Source organism: Lissotriton helveticus, chromosome 5_1 (genome assembly GCF_964261635.1).
Source record: "Lissotriton helveticus chromosome 5_1, aLisHel1.1, whole genome shotgun sequence".
Classification (NCBI taxonomy): domain Eukaryota; kingdom Metazoa; phylum Chordata; class Amphibia; order Caudata; family Salamandridae; genus Lissotriton; species Lissotriton helveticus.
The window spans coordinates 1,377,031,590-1,377,055,536 of NC_136065.1; the positions used below are offsets into that span (position 1 = coordinate 1,377,031,590).

At 45.1% G+C, this 23,947-nt stretch overlaps 1 protein-coding gene across 1 annotated transcript in view; it reads right to left on the reverse strand.

The window, feature by feature from the left end:
* The window catches only part of TULP1 (TUB like protein 1), a 301,815-nt gene that overhangs the window by 81,254 nt on the left and 196,614 nt on the right, over positions 1-23,947 (reverse strand). The window contains exon 10 of the mRNA XM_078640531.1: positions 15,102-15,210. Within this exon, the coding sequence (XP_078496657.1) occupies positions 15,102-15,210 (109 nt within the window). The remainder of the gene's footprint in view (positions 1-15,101; positions 15,211-23,947) is intronic.

Here is a 23,947-nt window from a genome sequence, read left to right on the forward strand (position 1 = left end):
TTACCATTGTTGAACGGCAATAGTCATTCCCAATAGGTGGTGGTGGGAAGTCGTGGACTTCTCTTCAGTTTCGTGACGCCTCTGCAGAACCAAAGGTAAGAACCATTACATGCCCCGCCCAGTATTTCCGGTACCAGTCTTTCATGGTCTAACAACAAGCTAGTGCTGCTGCCTACCACAGACATGTTTTACCCTCTTGCTGCTGAACTGAGCTCAAGCAGGGGAGGGGATAACAATAGGTTGTCTGTCACAGGGAGGTGTGACCACCTCCCAGAGAGGACTCTGTGTATTGGGCTGAGGTGGGGGTGCTTGCCAGCACCACAAGACTGCTTTGAAGGGCACATTTGGTGCCCTTCCTTGCATACTCCACTTTGAGCTAGTTCAGGGAGCCCTTGGCTCCTGCTCTGAGCAAAACTGGTCAAGGGCATGGGAGTATCCTCCCCTCTGTCCAGTTCCTCCTCTGGGAGGGACTGCTGAATCGTTCCAACCCTTTCTCTAGGGTACATAAGGGCTTACCCGTGGGTAGCTCTTAAGATTCGTCGTGGGACAAGATTCAAACCCTAAACTACTTCAACTTCAATCGTCTGGGCACCTGGATTTCGCCTGGAACCAAGACTGCACAAAGGAAGGCTCCTACTGCTTCTTGTCTTGCTATTCTGCACGTCTTCTTCATCATCTGTGCCTGTGCTTCTTCCAGGTTCCTCTGCAGGCCTGTGGGCATCAAGAACACCCAAAGTAATCTCCCGTTTAGTAAATGAGTCACTCCCCTGCATCTGCAGGCACCGCAATGAATCTGATCAGTCTGCTGCTCCTGATGTCCCATGGACTTTGAAAGGCTCAGCAACACAGATTGTGGTTCTTCACCTCCCTTGAAGCCAGACCTGTCCTCTCAGCAAGTCTGAGGCCAGTATCCCTTGTCAGAACCACTAGAACAGAGCCCTTGTGCACTGCATCAACTTGCCATTGCCAAGGCTTGCTGGGTCTGTACTCCTGAGATCTTCAGGCTACCTGAAGCTCTACCCTCCGGCATCTCTTCCTGTCAAGATCTTCGTCCTCACCACATTGACTGCACCAAGGGCATATATCTTTGGTGAGGTGCTCGAGGTTCTCTTGCGACTCCTGTGCCTTCGGCCTGTGGGTCCTCTTAAGGGTCTTCTTTGGCTTCAATGGGCTTCTCTGCTTGCTCTGGGCCTGCTCTGACTCTCCTCAAATTGGTGAGTACCTTGGACCTTGATGGTCCCAATATAGCTCCTTTTTTGTTTACCACATATGTTGCTCCTGCCAAGGCTTGATGGTGCTCCTGCTGGACACCGCCCCCCTGGTTTTCGATTTCCGATGTGAACAGCTCCTGGTCTTTTGAAGTGTCACCTGGTCCTCACATCTGCAGCGACAAGGTCTCCGTCAACCACTCCAGCATCTTCCGTCATCAGTGGTCATTGCTCTTCCGTGCCTTCTGGTCACCTCTGAGTGGCATAGACTCAGTCCCCTCTGCTTGCATGTTCTTCTGATCTAGAAGCCACCCTTTGATTCCACCTGGCTCTTTCACCTTCTTCACAAGAGGCATCTTTCCTGAATCCCTCCATCGTGGTCTACGGCGGTTTCTGACGTCAATTTGCACCTATGCACCCTGCTTCCTTGGTGTAGGTATCCTGGTTCCCGGGGTATCCACGGGTGGGGTGACTCTTCAACCTTCTTTCTTCCACAGGATTTCTTCAGGGTCCACTGGGAAGGGTACTTCTTCTTTAAAACTGGAACCACAATTTTCCCATTGACTTGTATAGAGTACGCAGCAGTGTTTCCACTCTGCACACAGCCTCCGTGGGGTGCCTGGGTTCTTACCTTGGGTGGTTCCTTGTGTCCCCAGCTCTTCTGAGTCTACTGGTTTAAGTCACGACTTTGGGCGCAGTTCACATTCCACTCCTTTGGTATATGGTTTGGTCTCCCCCTGAAGACCACTGTGTATTGTGCTTCCTTACCTTTTACAATTTAAGTATTATTGTTTATATGAGTTGGTATCTCCGGCTAGGAGATATACCAATGTATTAGTGAGTGTTGTATAATAAATAGACATATTTTCAGAACTACACTGTGTGGTTTATTTTCATATTCTAAACTACATGATTAGATCTGGTAAAACAAGGCTGGACTAAGCCTGAAGGCTGCTCTCCACAGCTACCACTTAGAGAGCTTTTTATAGTTGACTAGGACCACTACAACCACCGTAAGGGTTGTCTGGATTAGTGCAAAGTGCTTCACTTAAATAAGGGAGCACCATACACTAAGCCAGCCTCTTACTGTTATGTTCATGCTAGTTTTATGTGCATGTTTCTGGGGTGCACGCTGGAGTGGTGAACCGAATATTATCCCTTGTGCTCAGAGAGACATGGTCCATGGATAGACCAATGCGAGAAACTGCCAAAGGACAAGGGCAGACAGAGGAAGTCACTTCACGGCTCAGATTTTCTCTTGAAGTCACACGTTTGTCCTTCTTATTCCTGTTGATGTGAATGACATGGCAAGAAAAGGCACCTAGTCTGTATACAAATTAATCCGTGTTTAAACATAAAATGTATGTTTTTGTTTTTTTCATTATGGTTCTTGATTCATATAGAGAATGTCTAGGTTTTTATGGGTAGCTCTGGGTAGGTGTGGAGTTGGTGGGGTTGTAACTGAAGAATCGGGAATCATGACTGGACCCCAAACCATGACTTGAGGCATCAAGCATGAGAAGGAATCGACCAGCCAATGACTCATCTCCGCAGGTGGCACATAAACCAATCTTGTTTTCCCTATTTCAATGAGATTTCTGAGAATGCAATGTGTTTTCTGGCGATTTGAGGGCTATATTATGTACCAGGAGACTATTAGTCTATCAAGTAAACTACTTTTTGCTCAGAGAAACATGTGCTGTGTACGACCAGTTTCCATCTTGGAATGGAGGGGCTGTGGGAGCTGACTGACCTGGCCTAAATTGGTAATAACGCTATCCAATCTTATAAAAAGGGGGCAGCCCTAAAGAATATCAGTGTTTGTGAATTATTTAAGTGCACTCAAGGCTTTATTCAATACCCAACTATAACGTTTCATTGGTTGATAAATCTCATTCCTAACAGGTAAACAACAGCCCCAGTCCTTCGACTCAGCCTATCCAGAACTGCAAACCTCACACAGTTGCGTGGCGTGGCCTTCAGGGGAACTAGCTTGTCTTGAAATGTCATATCCGGCGAGTGATGACTAGATCCACAGAAGCCGAGTCTGATGGAGAAAAGTCACCATTGATAGGTATCTGACTGCATGAACCTAATGTCAGGGTGAGAGCTAGGCCCGGATGACCCTTCCAGGGCACTAACGAGGCAGCAGCCTTCAAGACATATTGGACATCAGAAGAGACTGACTCCGTCCCAGCCCTACCGGTCTTTCATTTCTTATAGTAATCAGAGTGTCAGCAAATAGGAAGGTAGCTTAGAGACTCGTAGGCTGTGGTGAGTACGGCGTATGTGAGTCCTGCACTCCAGGGAAGATCGGTGAAGTGCACACAGGGCATGGGGATTCCCTTGACACACCCGGGCTGGATGGGGGGTGCTGACACCATGTCGTTGCAGAGGGGGAGGAGGGAAGGGCTGCTGCCATGCTCACGCCTGGAAGGTCAGGGTTTTCACAGGCACGAACAAGAGTCATGCCTGGCACATGGCAGGAAGGGGCGTCGAGGGGAGGGGGCTCGCGTGGCACCTCTCCAGCCCCGGGGATAAACAAGTGTCAGGCCCGACACGCAGGCCTCTCATCGCGCGGGGTAACACGACTCCAAAGGCCTGTGAGAACAGAGGCAGGGGCCGGGGAGAAGCGGAAACTTGGCGCGGGTTCAAGGACCAACGGAGGGTCCAGCTGGTTCCACTCAGAGGCCCAAAATACAGCGCGGCCGGGAGCAGCAGGCGAGAGCCGCGAGGGGCCTCCCTCGGAGAGCCGAGACTGCACGAGTGTACGGACTGAGGCCTAGCGCTCCTACCGAGGGCGAGACACCCTACCCTGTCCATGGAAGGGAGCGCTGCCGGCAGCAGGCGAGAGCCTCCCTCGGAGAGCCGAGACTGCACGAGTGTACGGACTGAGGCCTAGAGCTCCTACCGAGGGCAAGGCACCCTACCCTGCCTAAGGAAGAGAGCCTTGCCCGGTGTCTGCGACCGCCTGACCTGCGCACGGCTCTGGGAGAAGCCTCCTCCGGCCTTCTGAAGAGAGAGCTGCCCCTTGCGTCTCCTTCTTCATGAGCGAGTCCCACGCACTTGTAGGCCAGGTTAAGCTGGCTAGGAAGGTGAGGACACAGCCTTCCAGACGTGACTTTAATCTCCGGCCTCAACTTGCGAGCCATATAGCCATTTAATTGGCTGATGGAAGAAAGCAACTCAAATGCCCCTTCTTTTACAGAGAGCCATGCTGTTATTAGGTCTCGCTACAGTTCTGGACTTCAGTACATAATAAGCATTCGCAATCAACAGGTCTCGCATTTACGCGACTACGAGCCATTGGCATTGTAAAGGACAATGCCTTTTATTTATGTTTTGGCTTTTAAAACATAAATAAAAGGCATTGTCATTTATAATGCCAATAGCTTAAACTCGCGTAAATGTGAGACCCATTGCATTGCAAATGCTTGTTTTCTATTTCATTACATGCTGAAAGCGGCCGCCTGCCATTTCCTTTCGTTTTCATTACTTGTGTTACAATCGCATCAACTGCAGATGTGCCACGATTGCATCAAAAGTAAAGAAATAGAAAAGCACTTTTTTTCTATTTCTTACTTTTGATGCAATTGCGGCACCCGTGCGCAATTATAACAAAAGTAATGAAAACGAAAGGAAATGCGGGGCGAAGAAATAAAAAACAAGGGACTTTTGAAGCGTGTGCGGCAGGGGAGCGAAAACATAAATAACCAAGGAACTTTTGAAAGGTTCGTGGCAGAGAAGACAGAAAGAGCTGCTGTGTTCATGGCACGGGTGAAACTGAGTGAACAAGCATTTTCAAAGCAATAGGTCTCGCAATTGTGAGAGTTTGAGCTATTGGCATTGTAAATGGCAATGCCTTTTATTTACATGTTGGTTTCTAAAACATAAATAAAAGGCATTGTCATTTACAATGCCAATAGCTTAAACTCTCGCAAAAGTGAGACCTATTGCATTGCAAATGCTTGTTTTTACTGGCATCGCTTGACATACATCAAATCACTATAGTTCAAATATTTTCATTCTAACTGTAACGAGTCATTGATGCATTTCTAAACTAATGTGACTTGGGCTACATGTGAAAGTGTAAAGCCCTCCTCCAGTAGGTGTGTCCCGCTCTGCACTCACTCGGTGAGTACACTCACTGGTGTGAGTATATGTGCAGATCTTCCTATAACTACCAGGCACTTCTGTGCCCACCAACCAAATGCCCTGTGTCACTGCACCTGTCCCGTTTTGCCAACAGCTCAGTACACCCCCCCACATCAGTAGGTGCTCACCACAGCCCCTCATGGACGCACAGTACGGGCGGGGGTAGATCCTATGGGGGAACTTACCGCAGGAGCTTGACTCTGGATACTTTTGCTTTTTTCCACCGGATCCCGCCAGGAGAGGCAGCTGGCCGGTCACAGACTTGTCGACCCATCCCTTGGTTACACAGTAAGAATACAGTGAGGACGCCGCTTCCTTCAGGTGCTCTGTGAGGACTCAGAAGAGGTCCCTGGCGCCCCACAGGGGGTATCTCTGATATCCAGTTAGATGCTGAAATGTCACAACAGGGTCTTGTTCTCTGCTCTCGAGCTCTGCAAGTGGCATCAAGAGGATGCGGAAGGCATCAGACGTGTCACTCTCCCCGCGGTGTCTCCTCCCTGCCCCGTGGCATCTCCTCCCTGCCCCCTGGCGTCTCCTCCCTGCCCCGATGTCTCCTCTCTGTCCTGCGGTGTCTCCTCCCTGACTCGGGGTGCCCCTTCCCTGCCCGTCGGACACTGGGCTTGAACTCGGGGTCTCTCCCTGGAGGTCCACTAGCCCCTGGACGGCCCCATCCCAAGTCCTGAGGTCAGATTTCATTGAAATCAAGAGCGCTTCAAGTTGCCTCCAGAGGCGCTCGGTGGCCCGAGCCGTCTCATTCTTCCCCGCGGACTCTTCCCCGCTCTTCGTTGCTTTCACGGTAGGACCGCTCCATGGAGGCCGCTTTGCCCAAGTGCCCTGCGAGGGTCACCAAGAGGCTGCGGGCCTCGAAGAGAACCCAGTGCCCCAGTCTTACACCGCACAGAGTCGAGGCGCAGCCGTGCATGTCGCTCGCCAGCTACAGGTCTTCTTTCAGGATGCGCCGGGAGGTTTCAGACATGACAGCCTCGAAGTCTGGACTCTGGAGAGACTGCTTTGCAGCTGTCAAGGTCTCCGTAATTCAGGTCAAGAGGCGCCGGACGGTATCAGACGAGTCTCCCTGCCCGGCCATGTCCAGAGCCAGGACATTAAAATAGTGGTCATGCTGACATAAAACGAAAGATGGCAACAGCTTCTGTTAATATGTGAGCTCTTTGATACAAACTTAAGGAAAGAAATAAACACTAAGTGCAAACTCCCATGGCCCGCAGTATGGTCTTCATTCACACATTCAGTGTTATCAACAAGTGTCACTACAGGTACTTTGTTGTTAGAGCTCAGAAAATAATTTAGGTCCCTTGTCCTGTCAGTGAGAGAGTTAAAAGGAAATGAACCAAAACGCGCGGAAGCTGAGACTCCGCAAGAACTCGGAGACAGAAACTGCAATTACAGGACAAACCTGAAAAATGCAGGACAGTTTTACAACGTAGTGCTTTCTAGCTTGTGCCATGTACATTCGGATTTCCACTTGGCCGCAATTTTGATTGTGACCGACTCTCACTCACCACCATTTTGTTTATTCTACAATTTCGCGCCAAGCAGAAGGTAGGCGGGGTTGGCTTTAACCAGAACGTCTGAGGGAACGAATCTCGCGCCAACAAGGCCATCCGTCTCTTGATCTCTTCCTCTTCTTTCTGACCGACCAATAAACAAAATGGAAACGAAAGACCGGAAAGAAGATGCACAAAGGACCAGTCCTAAATCATGGGGGCGGTGCCTTGTTTTTTTACCGCACAATTGCTAGCTATATTCGTGCGTTAAAAAAAGAGTGATGAGGCTCTGCCTACTGCAGCAATTTTCTCTGTGATTGGCCACATCGCACATCTGCTCAACCCAGAGGCTGCTGTGATTGGTCCGTACTGGCCCGAGGACTCTCCTAGCTTAGTCGCTGTGGGGCTACTAACATCGTGCACATGTCTTTTCGTTTCAAGCCGCTGTTTCTGTGTCTGCACACTATAGTCATGTCGGGCTTCGACCAGCCGGCTGTATATTTCAGTGACAGCTTGTGGGGCCTGGGTGGCGATTCCCAGTGAGGGATCGGCGACGAGGCGCCCGCTCGTCGAAGCCATGTGAAGCGTCGGCTGAAGGACTTCATCCGGCAGTACCGTGAGGGCAGCGATCGTGGAGGATTAAGCTTCAAATACCGGTGAGGGTCTTGGAGAGAGAATTAAAGCATACTGCTAGAGAACGGGGCCCGGGAGCGCTGGCTAAGTGGTGCTATCAGACATGGATCTTGAAGTTGTGAGAGTTGGGGTGTATATGTAGCATATGTGGCGGGAAATGCCAAGTAGTAGAAGCGTAAGGCATTGTCAGGGAGGTGGGAGTACCTTGTTTTTCGTCCGCCCTCGCTCACGTAGACGTTTCTCTTTTTCTGCCGTCCCACTTGGATGGGATCGGCCGGACTCCCTGCTGGCATAAAAGGTTTATTATCTTCTTTATGGGGCATCTGTTTGGACCCATAAAGAAGATAACAAACCTTTTACGCCAGCAGTAAGCCTGGGCAGTCCGTCCAAGTGGGACAGACAAAAAAGAGAAAAATGTACGTCAGAGGACACTCTTTCCCAATGGCTGGCCATCGTTTAGCATGAACGGTGACGCCGGCCAAAGGGAAAGAGGGGCGAAGCTTAAAGCCCGCTAGTGAAATCTCCCCAATGATACTAAATCTCACCAGCGAGACTGCGCATGTGCGCAGTCTTACGCTAGGCTGCGACCTAAAAAAAGAGTGCAGCAAACACAGGAAATACAATCAGAATGTAAGGGGACTTGTAACATGGGTGGTCGCCACAAAGTAAAAAACACACCAAAAGGCGGGCCAAAGGGCAACGTCTTGCCAATAAGAACAAAGGAATTAAGAACGACACAAGAAGGGACAAATGGAAAGAGGTGGGCGTGGCCTAACCAACCTGACTAAATACTACATGCCTCGCAGAGCAGCACATATACACAGCTAGGCTCGATCTAAAAAAGAAGCACAAAGGGGGAGAAGAGGGGAGAGGGGAATTTTGGGTCAGCTGTCTTTTGCCACTGGCTTTCATCTGATTTTCGTATTTTGCCATTGTTTGAATGGGCAGTCCATTAAAGTCATCACATTTTGCCGACCTTTAATTATATTGTCCCATTTGTCCTACAGTTAGATCTTGGTGATGCAATAAAATAGTCCATTGGCAGCGGCGGCCTCTGCGATAAGGTGGAGGAGCGTGGCCCCACTGCTCTCCGAGAAGTTCAAAAAGGAAAAAGAAAATTATAATAATGCAACAATATTATCATTTTATTTTTCCTACTGCAGAGGCTCAGTTCGATTCGTGCAGGGCTCCATTACGCAGGGAGAGGAGTGGTGGCTCTCTCCAAGTGCGCATGGCGGTTTGGGAGGCCGTCTTAGGCCGGCCAAACAGTCATGCGGGCTTTGCATGTTCTCCACCAGGGTGTATTGTACAGTCTGGTGGAGAACATGACCAGGCTCCCAGTCCCCGCCTGAGAGCCGAACCAATCACAACGCTGTATTGCAGCATTATGATTGGCTTAGGGAAGCCTGGGAGCCCAGGTGCCTCTTGTTGCCAGGACGCCAGACAGGAAGAAGATGTAGAGGACGGAGGAGAGGCGGCAGCAGGCCGTACCCAAGTAAGTGTTTTTTTGTTGTTGTTGTCTTTTTCATACCCCCCTCCCCGCTGCACCATCCCCATCCGGTAGCAGCCGCTACTGTCCATTGGTTAAATGGCAGAAGCAACATTACGTATAGCTTGAAACTGAGATCCAGTTTGTTCTTCAACATATTTACTAAGCCACCACAATGCCATTTTTATTGTTGATTTATGGCTGATTAGATGCCCAAAGCTTTAATAAAATAAGGTCACAGTGCCATTTGCCAGTTCATTTTGTTTGCTGTCATGCTAAAAAGTTCTTAATTCAACAGTATGTTTTCTTCACAAAGTAGAAATGTTTGGACACAAAGGCTTTCTTAAAGAGCAACAAAACTGCTGGCCTTTGTCCAAAGGATCTACTTTGCAAGCGTTTGCTGTGAACATCCTTTAAGTTTACTGCTTACAGCACAAACTTCACCTCTCTTCTTGGAGGGTACAGATTAACTCTAGTGTTCAGCAAAGGGTCCCTTTTAATTTTTTATTATTTATGATACTACTACTACTACGAATAATAATAATTAAAAAAGATGTCTGGAAAATCCTTTAACAGTGCAAACTTTTAAATATCAAACACAATTATTATTCCTTACCATACCTAAACTACCATACATAATCTACCATTCGTACCTATCATGCCAGGTTACCACAACTAACCTACTAGACCCACATTCTTAACTTACCATACCAACCAGCCATACCTACCTATATGCCTACCTACCATACTTAATCTACCGTACCTAACCTATCATGCCCCCATCGTAGCCTACCATCCCTTCCGTACCTACCTAAACTAACTACCATGCCTAACCTACAATACATAAACTATCATATCTACTCACCATACCTACCAAGCCTACTTACTTACCATGCCTACCTACTTATGATACCTAGCATCCCATACACACCTTACCACTACCTACTATATGTACTTTACTTAACCTACTCTATCTAACATAACACAGCTACTGCATCTAGCCTACCATACCGTCCACCTGACCTATCATATCCTACTCTACCTGTCAAACAAACCTACCACACCTACCTACCAACGATACCTTCCTACCAGATCTTACTTATCATACCGGCCAACCTATTATACTGAACATTCCAAATTCCTATCTTGCATACCTACCTATGATGCCTCATCTACCAACCCTATCTTCTATAGAAAGCCCTTGTGTCGAACTTGAGGAACCTCTAGTGACAGGCTAAGGTATGGCAGCCTTGACTGAGAAAGTCAGACTGCAGATTTTGATAGGCATAGACATTTTTTAAAACAGCAAACCCTATTTGCTTGTTAGTGTGTTAAAGAAGCCCTGCCATACTGAAAAAAGACTACACTGTTGAAGCTTGTCTGAGGGGGATCCCAACATTGGACGGCCGAAAGAAGCCTTGCCCTGATGCAAAAGTGCATTTCAGCTGAACAGTCCTGCCTAGCGTCCAATGGGAGCTGAGCCACGCTGAAGTGTGGCTTGGTTTAATGACCTCTGCCCTGTCAAAAACACTGTCTCCTTCCAAACAGAGTCTTTTCCACAGTCTTTCTCAGGGCTGTAGCTATCAGTGGTGCAAAGGTGCAGTAGCACAGGGGCCTAGGAGCGGAAAGGTATCCTGCCTGCCATCTACTGGTTGCAAACAGATTACAGCTGACCGGCTCTACATGATTTAAACAAAGAACATGGGGTCTGGCAACAAGGGTTTGTAGGATGGAAGAATTTGAGAGGAGATGGCAGAGAAAAAAGGAAGAATGGAGAAGAAAGAAAAAAGAACAGATTTAAAAGAAAATGGTGAAAATATTAAGTACAGGAAACAGTTGGATAAAAGTAGGAGAAGATATGGAAAGATAAGGAACAACAAAGCGAAAGGGGTCAGAAAAAGGATGCTGGCGAAAGAACTGGTGTAAGGTCATGGAAGATAGAGAGAGAAGCAAAGAAAGATATAGATTTGCGAGAATGAAAAGATGAAGGTGGAACATTTAGATTAAGAAAATGTTGGGGAGAAGAAGGCTAACACATATAGAAGAGAGGGTATAAAGTCAAAATAGCGAGTCAAAAATATAGAATTGCAGTAATATCGAAGTTAAAATATAGAATGGACAAAATATCGAATGGACAAATATAGACAACAAAAATATCGAATTTGAGGTAAATAAGTTAATATCGATTTACATAAATATAGAAAGTCAGAATATTGAAGTATATAATATAGATATTAAATATATAGATTTTTTAATAATATAATTTTTTTTAAAGTGTTTATGTTAGTATATGTGTGAAAAGTATATTTATTTATAATTTATTTTAAGTAATGAATTTTATGGTATTTAATTTTTGCGTAATTTAATTCTGTAGCGGGTTGTGGGTTTATTGGGGAATAGGGTGGGAAGTAATTTAATTATAATTAATTAAATATTTTATTCATTTGTATTTATATTGAATTAATTGTTAATTAATTTTTAATTGGTAATTAATGAAATTATAATTGGTCATTAATTTAGCTTAATTTATTAATTGATAATTATGTTAATTTTATTAATTTATTTTCTGTAGCAGGTTGTGGGTGTATAGGGGAATAGGGTGGGAAGTAATTTAATTATAATTGATTAAATGTTTTAATTTATTTATTGGTATTCATCTTGAATTATTTGTTAATTAATTTTTAATTGGTAATTAATTAAATTATAATTGGTAATTAATTTGTATTAATTGATTTATTGATAGTTATGTTAATGTTATTAATTTATTTTCTGTAGCGGGTTGTGGGTTTATAGGGTGGGAAGTAATTTAATTGTAATTAATTACATTTTTTAATTTATTTATTGGTATTTATTTTGAATTAATTGTTAATTATTTTTCAAATTGATAATTAATTAATTGTTAATTGTTAATTTGTATTAATAGGTCATGATTTTTTAATAATCAATTTTTATTTGTATTTTTAATTGATTATTATATTATATTAAATTGGTAATTATTTGTAATTAATTAGTAATTGGTATTAATATATAAATATTTTTAATTAATATATGAAGTATTTACTTTCCCTACTGTTGCACTCACTGGAGTGAGAATAGTAATTTTTAACTCTACGCTATCCAACGCTTTCCCTACTGTTGCACTCTCTGGAGTGGGAATAGTAATTTTTATCCCTATGCTATCCAACGCTTTCCCTACTGTTGCACTCACTGGAGTGGGAATAGTAATTGTTGCCCCTATGCTATCCAACGCTTTCCCTACTGTTGCACTCACTGGAGTGGGAATAGTAATTTTTACCCCTACGCTATCCAACGCTTTCCCTACTGTTGCACTCTCTGGAGTGGGAATGCTACTTTTTACCCCTACGCTATCCAACGCTTTCGCTACTGTTGCACTCACTGGAGTGGGAATAGTAATTTTTACCCCTACGCTATCCTACAGTAAAGATATTATATCTTTTTTTCTTAATATTATGTTAATATATATATAGATGTTTTAAAAAACAAAATTGTATTTTTTTAATAACTTAAATTAATTATTTAATAATTTTAAGGTTATTTAAGTATTCTTAAGTATATTTTAGTTAACTATTTTTAATATTTTATTAATTTTAAAATATTTATAAGATATTTAAAAAAATCGATATTTTGACTAACTATATTTTTTTAAACTATATTTTTTATTCGATATTTTTGTACTTACTTGTTTGTAGATAGGAAGTCGATATTTTTGTATTCGATATTTTAACTTCGATATTTGTGTAATTCTATATTATTGTTATCGATATTATGTCAGTGATCCAGAAGATAGAGGATGGTAATATTCGTGGAGAGAGAAAAGGGGAAGAGAAAGGGAGAATCTCTAAGAAGAGTGAGGAGAGAAAAAGGGAAGGAAAGTAGGATGGAGACAGGAGGAAAAGAGAGTCAGGGGATTAATGAGGTTTATAAAGTAGGAGTTGTTTTTTCCATGGTCCAATCAATGACAGTGAGCTATTTCAGTAGTGCAACCATTGAAGTTCAGACACTTCACTTGACCAGACAGTCACAATTAGACATTTCAACTATACAATCAGAGGTGGTTATGTAATCAAGCAGGGCTGGCTGGCTGGTGGGGCCTGGTGCGACAATGTTAGTTGGTGCCCTCCAAAAACCTCCTTCTCCACAGATTTCCTCACTACCACCTTGTAACTGTGCTCCCCAAGCCTCCATAACCACACACTTTCTTGTGCATTTCTTTTGTTTTATAGTGCCACTCATATCAGTGTAAATTGTCAAAGCACTTTACATCAAATACACATAACACATAGACAATGAATCATAAGTGTGTAAATCAGTGTATATGAAATGTTACATCAGAAAGAGGACTACAATGTGTAGGAGTCACAAGTCATCCCCTACTGGTAGGTAGGATAGTTTAAGAGTGCTTGGTCTGGAGAAGCAAACACTCAGAATTTAAAATGTAACACCATGGTTGAGGGTTGGCTTTACTAATAAAAATTTATTCCAACCCAAGTAAACCCTTTTTGCAAAATTAGGATAATTAAAGACTGGGGAAAATCATAACCTCTAATCTATACCTTGCAGTTTGCATGCAGCTCTTAGATGGTAGTTAATAGCTCACTGTTCTATATTAGGATTTAAACGTATAAAATGCAAGTACCAAAAGGGGCTCTATGACAGAAGCAGTAACACACTGACCTATTTACATTGTATGCACTTCGTAATGTAATCTGCATGGCACAGGTGCTTTGCAGCAGGCATTTTAACCTCCTGTGCTACTTTATGATGAATCAAAACTTCCACTAGAGAAAACTCCGATCTCTCTGCAGCAGGTCCATCTATCACTGGAGTTATCTTGACATTTTGTATTTATGCCTGAAAATTGCTGGAGGCAAGGAACGCTGCAGCAGGTGGTTTTAAAACCACATTGTACTTGAAAACACGGCACCTCCCTGCCCCCCTAAGTCAGCGCCCAGTGCATTGGCACAGATCTTACCACCCTAGAGCCAGTCTTGTACTCAATAGCCCAATCAACAACAAAAATAAGATGTATCCTGGGCTTAGGACCAGCCCTATTTCATACTCAGGACTCCGCAATGCACTTTCAGTGCAGATGTCCACAGCTGACTTCCACCCACGGTAGTGAGAAGAGAGTTCCCAGGGCGGCATCCCACTGATGCCAGTGGATGTCCACTAATGGCCAAGAGGAGAAAGGTCTTAAGACTAAATCCCACTGATTCCGGCCGACGTCCACCCATGGTCAAGGGAAGAGAAGATATTAAGCCCTAGATTTCAAAGACCTGGTTAGTAAGTAATAATGAATTCTGTCCCTCGAGTTATCTAGGGCAGCTCATTGACACAACTGTGATATAAACAGAGGCATTTAACTTGGATTCTGGCTTCGACTGGCAGTGGAGGTTCTGAATGATGGGTGTTAGAGGGCCTCTTTTGTTAAGTTATGGGCCCAGGCAAACACCCTGCCTTTTGCACACCCTCTGTTTGCATGAGTCTAGCCTTAAGAAGACCCAGATGTCGTCGATGACAGTAATCCAGCCTAAAATGTACAAAAGCTCCAATCAGAGTACTTGGCAGATAGTTTTTGGCTATCTGGAGACAAGACAGGTGGACCATGCTATTGGTAACTACATAAATGGCCCGGGGTCAACAGAAAGAGCGGGGTCCAGTCAAACCACAAGGTTCTTAATCTTTACCCGTGTCTTGGTAAAGGTGGTCTGCATTTACAGGATGACCAGTGTCTATTGATATTGATTTTGTTGTCGAAAACAGTTGCATATTTTTCCCCACATTAGGTTCCAACTATTCAGCCATCCAGGTTTTTATTTATTTCAGGTCCCGCAAAGAGTGACAACTTCAACTGAAAATATATGTAGAGTAGATACGTAAAAAGAACTTTATCGCGTTTGTCTGTCCCAAATGTTGCTCCCACCTCCAAATCACAGGTCTTAGTTTCTTTAATGGGATCTCAACATGGCCACACTGTGCAGCCCTGCTAAAAATATCATCTACACAGGGCAGAGCTGCTCCTTTGTGCAATGATTCTTAGCCCTTGCTATATCAAATACCTTTCAAAAATATTGTCAGTCGCTGACTTACATATGCAATTGCGGCCAACTCCTGGCGCACGTTCGACCAATCGGCATTGGCTTTGTCAGGATTGGCTCCATTGTCGAAAACTGTGAATTTGGTGCCCATTAAATTCGATCTGCCAGAAAAGAAGAAACAAGTTATATCACAACTGAAAAACACATGCTTACACTAAGGAAAAGAGAAAAGTGCACATCCGAAAAGCATTTTTCTTGGGACAGATCATTTAGCACAATATTCTTACGTGCTAAATCAAGAGGATGATAACCTCAATGTGGCAATAACGCTACTGCTGTCAAGAGGCAGGGTAGAGCCCTGAATGTAGGGTTTGTACCTATAAGTAGAAATCTCTTGTGGTGATTATGGCCTAGATGTATCAAGCCTTTGCAAATCGCAAACGGTCTATTTGCATGTTTTGGCATGCATCAAAAATTCGCAAATTAAGGAATCTCAAAAATGTGCGATTCCTTATTTTGCCATAGCATGTAAGGAATCGCAATTTTGCGATTCCTTAAATGCTATGTATGTAGCATTTTTGAATTGCGAATTTTGGTTAAGAAATCGCAAATTACCACCAACTTGTAGTTGATGGTAATTTGCGAATTCTTTAAAAAATGCACAATTTGGCATTTTTGAAGGTGGCATGTGACGCACACACATGCCCATAGGGCATGTATGTGCGCCATATGCACACACATGTACATTTCAGGGGTGCAGCAGGGTGTCCTTGAGACACCCCTGCACCCTTGAAATGATTCTCCATTTGCGTTTCGCAAATTGCGAATCGCAAATTGAGATTCATTTCACAATCATTCCTATGGGCCTCCTGGCCCATAGGAATGAATCGGAAATTATTCCTTAATTACAAATTCGCAAATTGCGAATTTGCAAATAAGGAAGATTAAGAAATCGCTAAAAAATTGCGATTTCTTACATACATCCCATTTTGCGATTTCAAAATAGCGATTCCTTAAAAATCACTATTTAGAAATCGCAAAGGGGTATGTTGATACATCTACCCCTATGTTACCACATGTTTTTCTGCATGCAGTTATGAACTAACTTTCGCTGGTGGTAACGTGCCGCAGTATGTCTTTGATGTAATGCGGGATGATGACTCCATTTCCATAATGGTGTTTTGCAACACAACTTTAAATCAGTAGAAGTGAGATGTGCTGTCATTTCATATTCCCACATTTCTCTTCTTTGTGCAGTAAACCAAATAGAAGAGATGTTTGTGCATCTCACAAACATCATTTGATTGGTTAGTTAGACACGTATTCCATATTCTTTTAGCATACTTTGGCCAATGATGCTTTTACAATGTGGTAACAGTGTAGGCCTACTGATATTTAATATGCAAGGGCATACCACTGCATATTACAGACTGATCTGTACGCCAGTGAGCTGTATGTGATAGGGCTATGTTTACAGGCAGGCTCCCTTTCTACGAGCACTTTAAATATGCCAGGGCTCCAGATATGCCTGGGCTCTCCTTATGCAGGGCTGGCAGGATTCCACTTTTCTAAGTATGTAGGGCTGTCTATATTCTAAATATATAATGGCTCTGAATGCAGCCTGGCTCGGATTATGGCAGTGCTCTGATTACTAAAGGCTTTTATTTATAACAGGATCTGAGTATTCCCGGGTAGTGGTTATGTCATGGTTCCGCTTCGGGCCCAGATCTAAAGATACCCGGTTTAGATTCTGTTGGGGTCAGGTTATGGGGCAGTCCTATACTTACAATTATCTGAGTATACCTGGCCCTGGCAAACCACAGATCAGGCTCTGGCAGGGTTTTAAACACACCAGAGCTCTGACGATACCAAGACACTGATAGTATGAGGCATCAGACTGTACCAAGGCTCTGACTATGCTAGGGGCGGCTTATTATAGTGAACTGTAAGCATCACAGAGCCTGTTTATGCCAGGCCTCTGAAAATGATGTTTGCGCATGGGCTCTCTTTGTTACACTCTTCCTACGGCCAGTCCATACTAATATTATGATGAGAGAGCCCAAACCTTTGAGGCGGGTAATCTCAGGAACCACAGCACCAATCACAACACCCAATACAGCGTTGGAAAGGGCAGTTGCAGCAGAAGGACATAGGCTATGCAGACGGCCACCATATATATATATATATATTTTTTTGCAGAGTTTTATATAGCGCGAACTTGACCCGAACTGAATCAGGTATCAGAGCGCTTTACATAGCACCAGTTACGTTACATGAGGACACACATTCATTTTTGTTAGGCACGGGGAGATTAAGTGATTTTCCCAGAATCACAGGATGTTTGGCGTTGTTACCAAGACTCGAACCCAGATCCCCAGGTCCGAGGTTGAGCGCCTTAGCCGTTAGGCCAACTCCTCTATACATTTAAAAGGTAAAAGAACGGTGCCAGCAAAGTAGTCCCTTGTGGGCGTATCTGCGTTGTGCTGTGGGCGTGGGCTGGGGGCGTGACTAACGCTGGGGTCGTGTGGTACGGCCATCACATTGTGGGCTGTGGACGTGACAAACGCTGGGGGCGTGTGTCCGCCCTTCATGCCATGTGAGTCGTACATACAAGCGCCAATTACGTTGCTGCGCAGCATCAAGGGGCACGCTGGGGGCGTGACATGCTGGGGGCGTGAGAAACGCTGGGGGCGTGTTTCCAGCTTTCATGCCATGTGAACGCAATTGCGCCGCATCAAGGGGCACACTGGGGGCGTGAGAAACGCTGGGGGCGTGTGCTACGTTCCGCCCTTCATGCCATGTGGGTCGTACATTAATCAGAAGATCGTCTGCTGTGGCCGTGTGCTGGGGGCGTGACAAACGCGTTCACCTGGAGGCCTGGTAAGTAACGTTACTGCAGTCTCCCCTGCGCGCTGTTACTGAACTCTCTCATTCAACAAAATTACACGCGCCTGCTACCATCAACCAGGGCTCTAGCCGGGCTCAGGCGGCGGATCAGTACACTAATTACACGCGCCTGATAACATCAACCAGGGCTGCAGCTGGGCCTCAAGCGGGGGAACACACGCCTGCTAACATCAAACAGGCCTGCATCTGGGCCTCAAGCGGGGGAACACACAAATGAGCGTGTCTGCGCGGACAATTACTACAGCCTCTCCAACTCGCTGTCACTCAACTCTCTCATTAAACGGATTTACCCGCGGCTGATAACTCTCTCATTCAACGACATTACACACGCCTGCTAACATCAACCAGGGCTGTAGCCGGCCTCAGGCGGCGGATCACTACACCAATTACACGCGCCTGCCAACATCAACCAGGGCTGCAGCTGGGCCTTCTCTGTCCCTATTCTAATGAAACAAAAAATGTTGTCTACTGCGAGATTTTAAAATAAATTGCCCTTGCCAAATACACACATTACACACATTCTATCTCATACCCGGACAACGTCGGGACGGGCTGCTAGTGTTCATCACCACCCCCTTTTCTGAATCATTTTGTCCACCATAAGCGTGGAAGGGTATACTCAGATGTGAGTCCCTTGCTCATTGCACCATCAGGATTCAAGCAAGCCGGGCGGACGACGCCTGAAATGGCAGAAACCGGTCCCCGGAAGCTTGTTTCCTTCCCAGTATAAGAATTGGCTTGGTAGTTTGGTTTGCCCTGTTCCCATCATGCACTGGGACAGGAACAGACTAATTTGCATATAGCCAAGTTCTGAGCTGGGATGGTGCAGTGAGCTAAAAAACGGTGATGGATCAAGCCCTGATCTTTGGACTGGGTAAGAGTGGTCTGCTTAATTCAGGCACTCTGTTCATCACCACCCCCTTTTCTGAATCATTTTGTCCACCACAAGCGTGGGAGGGTATACTCAGATGTGAGTCCCTTGCTCATTGCACCATCAGGATTCAAGCAAGCCGGGCCGACGACGCCTGAAATGGCAGAAACCGGTCCCCGGAAGCTTGTTTCCTTCCCAGTATAAGAATTGGCTTGGTAGTTTGGTTTGCCCTGTTCCCATCATGCACTGGGACAGGAACAGACTAATTTGCATATAGCCAAGTTCTGAGCTGGGATGGTGCAGTGAGCTAAAAAACGGTGATGGATCAAGCCCTGATCTTTGGACTGGGTAAGAGTGGTCTGCTTAATTCAGGCACTCTGTTCATCACCACCCCCTTTTCTGAATCATTTTGTCCACCATAAGCGTGGAAGGGTATACTCAGATGTGAGTCCCTTGCTCATTGCACCATCAGGATTCAAGCAAGCCGGGTCGACGACGCCTGAAATGGCAGAAACCGGTCCCCGGAAGCTTGTTTCCTTCCCAGTATAAGAATTGGCTTGGTAGTTTGGTTTGCCCTGTTCCCATCATGCACTGGGACAGGAACATACTAATTTGCATATAGCCAAGTTCTGAGCTGGGATGGTGCAGTGAGCTAAAAAACGGTGATGGATCAAGCCCTGATCTTTGGACTGGGTAAGAGTGGTCTGCTTAATTCAGGCACTCTGTTCATCACCACCCCCTTTTCTGAATCATTTTGTCCACCATAAGCGTGGAAGGGTATACTCAGATGTGAGTCCCTTGCTCATTGCACCATCAGGATTCAAGCAAGCCGGGCCGACAACGCCTGAAATGGCAGAAACCGGTCCCCGGAAGCTTGTTTCCTTCCCAGTATAAGAATTGGCTTGGTAGTTTGGTTTGCCCTGTTCCCATCATGCACTGGGACAGGAACAGACTAATTTGCATATAGCCAAGTTCTGAGCTGGGATGGTGCAGTGAGCTAAAAAACGGTGATGGATCAAGCCCTGATCTTTGGACTGGGTAAGAGTGGTCTGCTTAATTCAGGCACTCTGTTCATCACCACCCCCTTTTCTGAATCATTTTGTCCACCATAAGCGTGGAAGGGTATACTCAGATGTGAGTCCCTTGCTCATTGCACCATCAGGATTCAAGCAAGCCGGGCCGACGACGCCTGAAATGGCAGAAACCGGTCCCCGGAAGCTTGTTTCCTTCCCAGTATAAGAATTGGCTTGGTAGTTTGGTTTGCCCTGTTCCCATCATGCACTGGGACAGGAACAGACTAATTTGCATATAGCCAAGTTCTGAGCTGGGATGGTGCAGTGAGCTAAAAAACGGTGATGGATCAAGCCCTGATCTTTGGACTGGGTAAGAGTGGTCTGCTTAATTCAGGCACTCTGTTCATCACCACCCCCTTTTCTGAATCATTTTGTCCACCATAAGCGTGGAAGGGTATACTCAGATGTGAGTCCCTTGCTCATTGCACCATCAGGATTCAAGCATTCTGGAGAACTTCAAAAAATGAAGAGGCCAGGGAAGCCTTTCACGTGGCTCAGTCAGCTTACTACAAAAATATAAAACTAGCCAGGAAAGTCCACCTCTCCGCGCAACTGGAGGAGGCAGGGAACTGCCCGCGCGAACTATTTAAAATTTTAAAAAATTTTATTAAACCCACAGCCACTGAAAGTACCGATGATGCTTCTCAACCACTCTGTGACGAAATCTCTGAGTTTTTTGAGGAAAAAATAAATTTGATTTATAACAAAATTTTAACCTCTAAGGGTGGGGCTACTACACCCTCTCTTGAAGCTAAAATCGGCACTCAGGTCACAAATTCCCTGTCTGTCATTCCCCCCGTCACAGATCTAAATCTGGCAACACTTATTGGCCATATGAAAACTGGTTCCCCCAGCGACCTCCTTCCTGCCAAAATGGTGGCCCCTTTGATTTCCATCTTAGGCCCCTCGATCCAGGCAGTCATTAACACCTCCCTGGCTAAAGGCCAAGTCCCCATGGAATGGAAGACTGCGGTAGTAAACCCTATCCGGAAGAAGGCGACCCTACCCTGGACGGACTTATCTAACCTCCGACCTATCTCTCTCCTGCCCTACATCGGCAAGTTAACAGAGAAGCACGTGAACACCCACCTTTCCAACTATATCGAGACAGCGGGTGGCCTAGACCCCTCACAATCTGGGTTTAGGCCCAACCATAGCACCGAATCCGCCCTACTGGCCGTCACCAATAACATCAGGATGACGCTGGATAGTGGAGGGTCAATGATTCTGGTGCTATTGGACTTATCCGCTGCCTTCGATACGGTGTCTCACGATTTGCTTCTCTGTCGGCTGAGAGAGATAGGACTGGGAGGTACAGCCCTGTCCTGGATGGCGAGCTTTCTTTCGGGTCGCTCTCAGGAAGTCCGATTGGGCTCCCATAAATCCATCGCTAGGGAGCTCACCAGGGGTGTGCCACAGGGCTCATGCCTAAGCCCCACATTGTTTAATGTGTACGTGGCCCCCCTGGCTGACTTGGTGAGATCCTTTGGGTTTATACCGGTGTCCTACGCCGACGACACCCAACTTCTGTTCCCTTTTAAGACCTTCTCTCCTGCTTTACAAAGAACTTTCGCAGAAGGCATGAGGGCAGTCTCCAGATGGATGGCAAATAACTGCTTGCAGTGCAACGTGACCAAAACAGAGGTTGTACTCTATGGGGAAGCAGTAACACTATGGTCCAATGAGTGGTGGCCGCTTGAACTAGGACCTGCCCCTATTCCCAAACAGACCATAAGAAATCTGGGAGTGCTGTTTGATCAGTCTCTGACCTTTAAAGAACACGTCAACCAGGTTGCTGGCACCTGTTTCGGGGTCATTTCTTTGCTGAGAAGGGTGTTTCCTTTTCTCCCAGATCACCACAGAAAGACCTTGGTCCAGGCTCTGATCGTTAGTAGACTGGACTACTGTAATGGCCTTCTTTTGTCAGCTAATGAAGGCCAATTTAACAAACTTCAGGTGGTCCAGAATACGGCCGCGAGGTTAGTCATGAATGCTCCATCTAGGACCCCCTCCCGGCCATTACTGACAGAACTTCACTGGCTGCCAGTGCGACTGCGGACCAAATTCAAAATCCTGTGTACAATTCACAAGTGCCTGATGGGGAAAGGACCGAAATTTCTCACCTCAGCCTTCCTCCCTTATGTTCCTGGACGTTCACTACGATCAAGCAACCTCCAGCTCCTTAAGGTTCCAAAAATTAAAAAAACTCGGCAAGGAGGCAGGGCCTTAGCGTACACAGGGCCAGTTCTTTGGAACACCCTGCCCCTCGCATTAAAACTTAGTACTGATCACCTGTCTTTCCGAAAAACCCTGAAAACGTACCTTTTTTCCAGCATCTAATTCACCCCCCTCCCACCACTCACTATAAATGTCTATGGGCAGAGTAGCTGGTCTCCTTTGTATGGCAAAGCGCGGAGATACCCCTTCGGGGGTCTATTCAGGCGCTATAGAAGCATATAAATAAATAAATAAATAAAATAAAGCAAGCCGGGCCGACGACGCCTGAAATGGCAGAAACCGGTCCCCGGATGCTTGTTTCCTTCCCAGTATAAGAATTGGCTTGGTAGTTTGGTTTGCCCTGTTCCCATCATGCACTGGGACAGGAACAGACTCATTTGCATATAGCCAAGTTCTGAGCTGGGATGGTGTAGTGAGCTAAACTAAAAAACGGTGATGGATCAAGCCCTGATCTTTGGACTGGGTAAGAGTGGTCTGCTTAATTCAGGCACTCTGTTCATCACCACCCCCTTTTCTGAATCAGTATTCTGATAAAGGCAGGGCTCTCAATACGCCTGCGCCCTCGCCATGCCTGTTTGTGGTTACCGGTGATGGAGCGTAAAAGTTTAAAGACGATTACCTCTATCAATTCTCACTTTTAAATGGGATTTACGATCCTAATTTTACTAAAAGGTGCAAAATAGATGACGAAAACCATTAGATCTTTTACTGCATCGTAAAAGCATGCAGAAGTGTTCTGAAAAGTTGAAAATGTAAAGGACGTAAACACAGAGAAGAAAGAAACTGTTATTTACTTATGCAATGTAAACAAGCGTGTAGGAAAACAAAAATGACTAACTCAGAAAATATGCTGCTGATTACCTAATGTGACAAATGAAAAGAATGCTTACATAATGAAACACTTGAAAAACGATTGAAATGCTTAGCTTAAAGATGTTTGACAGTACAAGATTTGCTGTCTTATTCTAGTAATATGTGAAAATAATCGTGAATAACAAAAGTGATGCATAGCAATCTGTTTGGAAAATATAAACGTGAAATGTTTGTTCTTTTACTAGTATCAAATATTGACATGTAACTTCTGGAGAAAAGAGTAATGAGTACATTTTATTAAGAAAACTGAATTATTCATATTAATGTGTGATTTACGTGATAATGATTTAACAAGTTTTCGCGTAGGCCTCAAAATGCCTTCTTTTCTCGTTCAAGAAATAGAATCTAGCTGAAGTAGTCATTTCAAACACAATAAGAACATTTCTGAGAATTTAATTTTAGGCTTATGAACAATAGGTCCCTTTCTGATTCAGCAACACTTTTGACAGAAATGTATCAATACAATTGCAAACCCAGAGAGAGCGTCTGGGAATGGACAGCCAGTGAACAAATGAATTTTCTTACTCTGGAGGAAAGGATGGAGATTATACAGTTGTTGAAATTGATGATTTGGCACAAGGATTACTTAATGCTACGGATTTCTTAGTGAGGTATTGATCATACCATGAGCAGCCCACTGTGGACGACCAACGGAAATCATAACGTATGATGGAACTGATACTTTGTGGGCGTAAACTGAGAACTTTTCAAAGTATAATTGCCCACTTGGAGGAGGAGTCGGGCTGGCCATCATTTTTTTAATTTCCTTGCCTGGCATACTGCCGGACTGACCTCAGATACTTGTTCCTATGCCAAACCCATTTGAACAGAACTTTCTCAACTGACTCAACCTGTACTTTGCCGGCTGGTAAGGTGAGCAGGTATAACTCTTCAGTTGGAGAGTTATGGACATATTCCTGTTACTCCTTATGCTTC